Source organism: Eumetopias jubatus, unplaced genomic scaffold (genome assembly GCF_037043125.1).
Source record: "Eumetopias jubatus isolate StellerSeaLion01/CBP00866 unplaced genomic scaffold, mEumJub1_p1.0 scaffold_14, whole genome shotgun sequence".
Lineage (NCBI taxonomy): Eukaryota > Metazoa > Chordata > Mammalia > Carnivora > Otariidae > Eumetopias > Eumetopias jubatus.
The window spans coordinates 37,443,976-37,453,574 of NW_028274820.1; the positions used below are offsets into that span (position 1 = coordinate 37,443,976).

Consider the following 9,599-nt stretch of genomic DNA (forward strand, 5'->3'; position numbering starts at 1 on the left):
TATAGGCCAAAGAGATGAAAACTTTGTCAGTTGCCAGCACAGAGGTCAGAGGTGAAACTGGCAATAAAAGACATCTACAGGGGCACCTGGGCGGCTCAGTCGTTAAGTGTCTGCCTTCGGCTCAGGTCATGGTCCCAGGGTCCTGGGATCAAGCCCCGCATCGGGCTCCCTGCTCGGCGGGAAGCCTGTTTCTCCCTCTCCCACTCCCCCTGCTTGTGTTCCCTCTCTTGCTGTGTCTATCAAATAAATAAAATCTTAAAAAAAAAAAAAAAGAAAAGAAATCTACAAAGGAGATCCCCTTCCTCTCCTATTTTTCTTCCTTGTCCTAGTAATTTCCTCCCTTTATCACCATGAAGTCTTGCTTCATAATGGCTCAAATTAAGTTCAAATAAAAGGGGCTGGTGACTCGCTCCACATAAACTAAGCATTACTATCTGAGGCCAGAATGAGGTGGACACTGGTTGCTCTCCTCCCCTCCACAGTCCCACAGTTAAAAGAGCGGATTCCAGCAGGGTAAGCAGCTTCTGGGTACACCCCTCACACTATGGGTCTCTCCCTACCTAGGTACTGCCCTCAACACATAGCAAGTCCTCCCTTGGCTTTCAGGAACTGGGGAACAGACCTTCTGCAGGCATTAAAGATACGAAGCTATGTAAGGCACCCCGTGCTAAGCACGAACCTGAGAGTCAGCCCGCCTGGGTGTGAATCCTAGTTGTACTTACTATGTGACCTCAGGCAAGTAATTTTGACCTCTCTGGGCCTATATCTTACAGCTGTCCAAGTTTCCTTAATCAGAAAATACGCAATCTTCACCCAAACAAGGACTTTACCTTGCAATCACAAACGCGTCCCTGCAGGGACTTTAGGCACTCTTACTGTACTGATTTTCAAATTGTATATAAAATATTATTCTAATTCATAACCTGGAGAATTTCAAGCAACATGAAATTGTTTTCTCCCTAATAATACATTTTATACTAACCCAGACTTTCCCAAGATGAAGAGCTTCTACAGTTTTGGTGTATTTGATAGCATTCTTCAATTCCTCAAGTCCATTCCAGACTACTTGTAGCACATAGGCCTTGGCTGCTTCCGAGTTGATCGGTTTTTGATCTAGTGGTTCTAAGGTCTGCTTCTCTTTTTCAGGTGACAGGATATTTTGTTTTGTTTTATGTTGCTTTGGAGAAAATAGCTTAATTAGCTTCCCGTAGGTGACAGTAAAGCTGGGTTCCACATCAAAATATTCCTGGTCCCATGGAAATACATGAATGGCACAGTGTCTGTGAAACTCCGAAGTTGCTGTTGTGTTACACATACTGGGAGGCTGCGATTTGCACACTCTGAAAATATTGTCTAGGGGAACAACTTGGGACTGCGTAGTTTTGAATGCATTCATTTCAGTTAAACCCCAGGATAGCTCTGGTTTCTTCTCAGACCCAAAAGAAAAAATGCTTCCTAACACAGTCCATAAGCTTGGCATGGATGGTGAGTCAGTGGTCACCTCTGAGTCTGTCTTATTAGACCCAGGGCCTGTCAATCCTTTTTGGTCTCCTCTGGAATTATGAAATTTCCCATGTGCATTATCTGCTTCTGAACATGTATTCTCCTTGGCTTGGCGGGTCTTTGGCTGAATAAGGAGTTTAGTGTCAGTTTCCAGCCTTCCATAAGCAGCTGCTGGTGTTAGTGCAACTGTGTGGGGAAGCAAGCCATCAGTACACATTCACCTCTGCCAAGGGCTCAACGCTACGGTGTAGAACACAATGGAAAGCACCTACCAGTTTGGATAAATATGTAAGTTTGTTGATCAACCCAGACAGGAAAAATGGCTTTTGGAAAAACTATTCGAATTTGATCCAGAAGATGCTGTTCAAGGGAAGCAGCATGCAGCTCCTACAACCAACCAACAAAAAGATCTATTCACTTTACCTTTTGTCATTCCACGTCTAGGATAGAAATCACAATTCATTCTTCTAACTCGAACCAACTCAGAATACATAATGTAGCTCAGAAAAGAGAAATCTAAAGACGCTGATATTTTGGCTTCCAGTTATGGAAGGATTAAGTCACAGGGATAGAAGGCACAGCATAGGAAACGTAGTGAGTGGTATCTTAATGGCACTGTCTGGTGACAGATGGCAACTACACTTGTCGTGAGCACAGCATGACGTAGAGACACTGAATCACTATGTTGTACACCTGAAACTAGTGTAACACTGGGTGTCTGCTATACTTCAATATAAATGAACAACTATGTTGAAGCAGTTTAACGTTAAACTGGGCTAGTTCTCATTGTGTTTTCTTTACCAGTATCTCCCAGTCATCTGCTGAGAGGGGTTCCACCTCGACTTGCTGACAAGACACCACATGGGAACACAGCTTGAGAAACACCTGGAAAAAATGGAAAATGGAAAACTACTTTTATAAAAGACTTTTTGTATCCCTAGGAAATGAGAAGTTCTCTTTAGGTAAGTAAGTGTGAGCGAGTGAATGAGTGAGCATGTGTGCCTCTGTGTATTATAGAGATCTCCACTGGACAAATATTTATTAAGCACTTATTCTTAGGCAGGCCTTGATATACTTAACATTTTAGGAAAAAAACTGTCTCACGACTAATTATAGAAAAAAGGAAAATATATCCTAGCACAACACATTTTTTAAAAAATAAAGATAAGGGGCGCCTGGGTGGCTCAGTCAGTTAAGCATCTGCCTTCAGCTCAGGTTGTGATCCCAGGGTCCTGGAATCAAGCCCCATGTTGGGCTCTCTGCTCGTCAGGGAGCTGCTTCTCCCTCTCCCTCTGCAGCTCCCCCGGCTTGTTCTCTGTCAAATAAATAAATAAAATCTTTGAAAAAAAATGTAAGAAGAAACAATAATGACATCAAGTCATGGCTTGATCTAATATATATACACTTTATTATTTATAAAAGTTTTATGACTTAGTTTTATAACTAACCTCAAACCATGGTGCTTCTACAAAAGTAAAAATAAAAAAAATGCAGAGACAGAGATCAGAGCCAATTATTTACAGGTATAAACATTCACAGCTAGAAGTAAAGTAAAACAAATGTGTCCTCATTCCAGTCTATGGATATATACGAAATGCCAGTGTGTCTCAAGAAGCTGGAATCCACCACCTTACTTTCTTCCCCCCCTTCTATAGGCATTTCTGGGGATTGAGGAGTAAAATCCCAAACCACCAAGTATTACATGCTCCAGTGAACCAACCCTCCCTTCTCTGCTTTTGTGGATTGGCGCCGAATTTCCCCAAATGCCTCACCATCAGTGAATCTCCCTTCAGCACCTCCCATATGCCCTATTTGAAAAGAGTGATTCTGGGGGCGCCTGGGTGGCTCAGTCATTAAGCGTCTGCCTTCGGCTCAGGTCATGATCCCAGGGTCCTGGGATGGAGCCCCACACTGGGCTCCCGGCTCAGCGGGGAGCCTGCTTCTCCCTCTCCCTCTGCCTGCTGCTTCCCCTGCTTGTACTCTCTCTGTCAAATGAAAAATTAAATATCTTAAAAAAAAAAAAAAAGAAAGAAAAGAGTGATTCTGGGAAAGTACAAAGCAGCTCCTGCCCACCAAGAAGCTATAATCCTGGGTGAGCCAGTCCGCTCTGTCCCTATTCTTTGGGAGATAGTGCCTTAGGCACAATACACAGAGGATCTGCAGAAAATCAGGTAAAAGCTCACTCTGAAGCAAAGAGGCATTAAAAACACACAAGACTGTTCGGAGGCTGATGAAGACATCAAGGTTGGGAACAGGAAGCTGGTGTTTCCCATGGGGAAGGACCACATACTCGAAGAGAGGAGAACTTTAACTTGCTACACAGTTCCGGGCAAACTGTTCTATCTTCCTAGGTTTGTAGAGAAAGGCACCTAAATTAGTGATATCTAGGGTCGCTGTGGTGCTAAAGTTTTAAGATTCTACCAAAGATTTAGGGTGAGCAGAGGACTAATACTAGGCCTATGGATTTATCATTAGTGGCCTATTCTCATTATCAAAAATATGCATGAACAAAATCAGTCTGTGTTCAAAACAAGTTAAAAAGATGTGACGTTCTTGGATACTGTTGTGGGAAACTGGAAATAGAATGCAATTTAGCCCCATTTATCAAAATTTTAAATATGCAGCCCCTTAGACTCTGCAATTCAATTTGTAGTATTTTATTCCATATATATATAAAGATATTCAATGCATATTGTTTGTAATACATGGAAAGGCATCTCTGATATATTCTGTGGGGGGAAAAACTGCAGAAAATGTGTATGATCCCATTCTTTAAATCCTAAAGGTGTACTGAGATCCCAACATACAGTACATACTCATTCTAAGGCTGGGGTTAAAGAAAGAGAAAAACATTTTTTTACTCTCACTTGTAAAATATTTGTAATGAATGTGTATTACTTCTGTAGTTTAACATATTTAGAAGGGAATAAATTGGTGAATACAATAAAATAAAAACACAGACATAAATCCTTTAGCTTTGGGGTTTACCACCTAAGCATATTAAATTCATAGCCAAGACAAAAATAGAAAAATAACAACTCTTTCGTTGGACAGTTTCAAGTATGACCCTGGAAGGTTAGAAGATTTGCCAGAAACAAATGAAGTTCAATAACAGTAAGTAAAACTCAATAATTCATAAGGCAAAAATAATTGCACACAAACAAAATTAGAGAACCTGGAAAGTGAGTAAAATAGAACACAAATTCAAGTAGGGAGCAGACTCCAAGACAATGACTTAACAACAGTATATAGTTAACTTGAATATCCTGGACTGGTTACAGTAGCACACAAATTAGGTGTGATCTCACCTCCTTAAAAAAATTAATCTGAATATTTTCTTCCCGTTGCTATATTATGTGACATTAGGAGAAAGTCATAGTCATCACATTTTGTACTTACCTGGTCCCCATTTGAGAGTCCAAGTTTCTGACCAACTTGTCTGTTAATTTCAGCCACATTTTCACCTTGATCACTGAAATGCCTACCTTCCACCCAACTCAAGAATGCAGGCTGGTGACCCCAGGCTACTTCTATAGCTTGATTCTGTTTATTCAAGAAATAAGAAAGGGGGTGGGGAGAAGAAATAAGAAAGGAGGGATGAGAATTTTTATATGCTTTTCTAGATTCACATAAAAGATAAACCATTATTGCAACCCACACATAAAAAAAGAGTTCTACAGATGGATGGTAACTCTCTGTTGTGCACATTAGAGCATTTAAAAAGCTATAAACATTTCCAATAACCAAAGCTGGTGATGCTATGGGTGAAACCAATACCCTTACTTTTTTTTTTTTAAGATTTTATTTATTTATTTGACAAAGAGAAACACAGTGAGAGAGGGAACACAAGCAGGGGGAGTGGGAGAGGAAGAAGCAGGCTTCCTGCCGAGCAGAGAGCCCGATGTGGGGCTCGATCTCAGGACCCTGGGATCATGACCTGAGCCGGAAGGCAGACACTTAACAACTGAGCCACCCAGGCACCCCTCCCTTGTTTTCTTATGATGCAAATTCATTCAACCACTCCAAAATTCAAAATGGCAATAGGTAGCCAGTGAATTTACCTAAACTCTGAGCTGTATATATATATATACACACACATATATATGTACTCTATCTCTATATCTTAGAGAGAGTATACACACACACACACACACACACTCATTCTGAATTAATGATTCGAAGAAGAAAACCACCCCAGAAGATATCTCTGCAGTATTTTCTATAACAGTGAAAACTTAGGACTGTCTTAAATGTCTATTAACAGGGAAATTATTAAATAAGCTACAAATTTACTATTTTAGTAAAGCATGAGTCAATAAGTAGAAATATATCATGATCATTAAAAATGTAACAGTATTTGTTTATTAGAAGAGAATAAATGTACATGGTAAAAGTACAAAAATTACAAAAAATAAAAGAAGCTAGGTTCCTGTTCCCAAAGGTAATTACTGTTAATAGTTTCTTATGTACATTTCCAGAAATTTTATATTACACAGCTTCTTAAATAATTCTGAAAATTTTACAACTATGGAATTATAAGTACAAAAATCAAAATATAAAAGGTATTCCCATTAAGATCAATTATATGAAATAAGTTAAGTTTGTGACTAAGGACTAAACATTGTTTTCTATGATTAAAGAATTACAAACTCATTATTGAAAACTTAAAAAGTATATAAACTTGGAAGAAAAAAGGAATTACTGATATTCCCTCCACAAGACAACCACATGAACAATTTTGTCTAGCTAATCCTGTCTTCTATGCAAAAATTTTTAAATAGTTGTATATTATAGTCATGATTTAGTATCCTTTTCCCCACTTAGCATTGTATCATAAGCTTTTGCACACATTTATCATTTTTTCAATAAAAAGTAAGGACTTCATTAATAGCCATCAAAACTTACCATCTCAGGAAGTTTTAGTATTTTGAAAGTCATTTATTTATATCAAAATAAATTCATTCATTTACATCAAACTTTACTACCTTAAAACATTATAGGCCACTTACTGTTTCTTTAAATAGGAAAAATTTCAAAGGATGTTGGAGCCATTTCTGAGGCAATATAATGTACTTTAAATTAGCCATGTTATTAAAATGTTATTAAAACTTTGTAGAGAAGAAAGTCATCATGTATCACTTGTGTAATTTTTCCCACAATTCACAGTATAGTCCAACTGCTCAGGGTAACAAAACCCTTCCACCACGCACAGTGTGATGAAGTATACAGAGCCCTGGACTTGGAGTCAAATTCCAAATTAACTACGTCAGCTGTGTGTGAGCTGAGGTTACAAGGGTGAAGATGACCAACCGGCTATATGCTTTCCACACTCGTTCATCAGTCTGTGGCATATAATTTCATAAGAAGAAACTTTCGAAACCAGAGATGTTAAAATAAGGAAATACAAAATACACCCCGAAATATCAAAGAGGAGGGTTCTACCAACTCACTGGACAAGGGGAAAATCAACTTCTTGAAATAGGAAAAATACTTCAATTATTCATTTGGTCAAAACGTAGTAACCAGCTCCACAGTCATAATATATGTTCAGTTGGATTTAGTAAACTTTGCAGACTGAGTCCATTTTCATGTAAAACCTTTCCCACCTGAACCACAGAACCTCAGGTAAAGAGAAGAAACCAACAGACTGAAGAGAAAGGAGCCTGCTTCTCAGGAGGTCAATCAACAAATGACTGACTACCTGCTTTTGCTTGTACCTGTGGTACCGGTATCACCTGGAGGGAACTTTCAGGTGAAATCACAGGTTGTCAGGCCTTAGGACCGGCCAGATCCGAGGCCTGGGTTCTCCCTTGCTAACACAAAAAGAAATGACAAGTCTGTACCTGGCCATTTCTGGAGGGTGATTTAGGTTTATCTGTCTGCATTCAGTGTGGATGTGAATCCTTTCCCCCATTTCAGCAATCACAGCAAGCACTGAGCCCAGCATACAGACAAAATAACTGAGTTAAAGCAATGGTTCTCAACTAGGGGCGTTTTTTTGTTCCGCAGGAGACATCTGGCAACGTGTGGAGACACGTGGAGACGTGGGTTTTTTTTTGGCTATCACTACTGAAAAGGAGGTGTGCTACTGGCATCTAGTGGACAGAGGTCAGAGATACCGTTAAATATCTTAAAACACCCACCAGTCCCCCACAACAAAATATTATCCAGCCTGAAGTGCCAAGGTTAAAAAATCCTGAGTTAAAGCATCTACTGGGTATCCAGTCCTGAGATAAGGACATGGATAAGCAAAAGACGATACCTGAAACACAGAGTACAAGTGAGATGTGCCACATAAACACAACAGTGAAGTTTCAAAAAGGAGACAAATGTGAACAACCCAGAATTTGAAAGCTAGGCGGAGGAGGTAAGATTATGCTCAGCTTTTGAAGGCATGAAATGAAGAAAAACGTTTTGGGGAGAAAAGAACAGCATGAGTAAGAGTACAGAAGTAGGAAGGAGCTGGGTTATGAAAGGAACAGTGAGAAGGCCAGTCTGGATGCCGCAGAGTAAGAGACAAGAGGACAAATTACCTGGAAATGGTACCTGCCTAGGAGTGCTAGTTTCCTAACACGAGAAAGTACAGAAATGATCTAGATACCGCAGGTCCCTTTCGCCATCAACATTCTATGATTCTGTAATAGTAGGTCTCAATTGTTGTGCATCCAAGTAGCCCAAAGATATTTTTTAAATTACAGATGCCTGAAGCTCACTCCCCAAGATTCTGATTCAATAAGTCTGAGAAAGGACCAGAACATTCGTCTTTTGAAAAGCTTAAAGGTAAATCTGACACAGCCCAGGAAACTATTCTTCTAACCCTCTTCCCATTACAGCATTATAGGTATTATGTACTCCATGCTTCAGCCCAAATAAAACAATTTAACACATTAACTCCCAACTCATGACTTCCTGCTTTAATAATTACCTATGCCCTCTAAACCAATAATGCTAGGGGGAAAATAATCTAGAAAAATAGTTCCAGAAAAGTGGAAAGGGAGGATACTTAAAATTAATGTAAACTCTTAAATATTTCCTGCATGATTAGCCAGTGGTGGGTACCATGCATCCAGGATTTCAAATATTCTATCCCTTTGCCCGCATAAGCATACTCAAACTCAGAGACTATGTGCTTCTATTTCTAGTTATGAAAGTGCAGATGCTGTATCTCTTTTAATAATTAATTAGAAGGGTAACGGCAGAGGTTCAAGTATCCTACCTATGTACTTCCAAATATGCAAAATTCTGCACATTTCTGGTACACCTCGGAACTGTTCCAAACATCAGCGACACAGGGAAGAACCTTATTTTATTAACCTACCCCGCTGGGGGGACACGATGCTCAGTCCCTGTTAACGTACCCTGTTAACCTACTGGGACTCTGCCAACCAAATCTGCCCCTCCCTCTGGAGGCCGGGACGGCAGCCGTGCAAGCACCTGGAAATCACTAGCGAGAAAAACTTTTTTTTAAATAAAAATAAAGATTAGCGAATTCCCAGAAGCTTTTACAAACTGGAGAAATATTTCCGAATGCAGACGTAGAATATTAGGATGCTTGAAAGCCCAGTCTCACCGAGTGAAAACACCTGAAACAGGGCAAGTTAAAGGCCCAGGGCTGCACTAAACGTGGTGTGGGCTGCAGAGCCTGTCCCCGCCGGCCTTGCCCTCGAGCGGCCCTCAGTCTGGCCTCTGAACGGCTCGGTGGCGACGAAAGGCAGCCCGTGCCACGCCGCCCCGAGAGGCTTGAGGGCCGCCGCGTCCCTAAAAGGTCTTGGCCCCGTCCGACCCCAGGCTGCCAACCAGGTGTCCCGAGTCTGGGCTGGGAGCCCCCGTCCAGGGCCGGCGCGTTACCTGCAGCAGGTGCAGCTGGGCCACGAGGCGCCGCGGCAAGTGGAGGAAGCAGTCGCGAGCGTTGGTGAAGACCACAGTTACCGCTACCCCACCACCCTCTGCACCCGCTAGGCGATCGCTGCCCCACATTGTGGACGAGCGGGGAGCAGCCCACAGCCGTCCACTCCAGCGGACGCGGGCCACTAGGCCGACCGAGGGCGTCGGAGCCAGAGAAGATCGATCGGCCCCGCCCCCTGCGGCCCCGCCCC

At 41.3% G+C, this 9,599-nt stretch overlaps 1 protein-coding gene across 5 annotated transcripts in view; it reads right to left on the reverse strand.

Annotated features, from left to right (window-relative positions):
* The window catches only part of PEX1 (peroxisomal biogenesis factor 1), a 42,332-nt gene extending 32,788 nt beyond the window's left edge, over positions 1-9,544 (reverse strand). For 4 of the 5 annotated variants that reach the window (XM_088018498.1, XM_028118210.2, XM_028118192.2 and 1 more), the window contains exons 1-5: positions 9,352-9,544; positions 4,903-5,046; positions 2,305-2,388; positions 1,776-1,890; positions 983-1,689 (exon numbers count right to left, since the gene is read on the reverse strand). In XM_088018498.1, the coding sequence (XP_087874624.1) occupies positions 983-1,689; positions 1,776-1,890; positions 2,305-2,388; positions 4,903-5,046; positions 9,352-9,480 (1,179 nt within the window). In that variant the 5' untranslated portion in view covers positions 9,481-9,544. The remainder of the gene's footprint in view (positions 1-982; positions 1,690-1,775; positions 1,891-2,304; positions 2,389-4,902; positions 5,047-9,351) is intronic. The other variant, XM_028118200.2, reaches the window with a different exon arrangement.
* Positions 9,545-9,599: the final 55 nt, after the last annotated feature.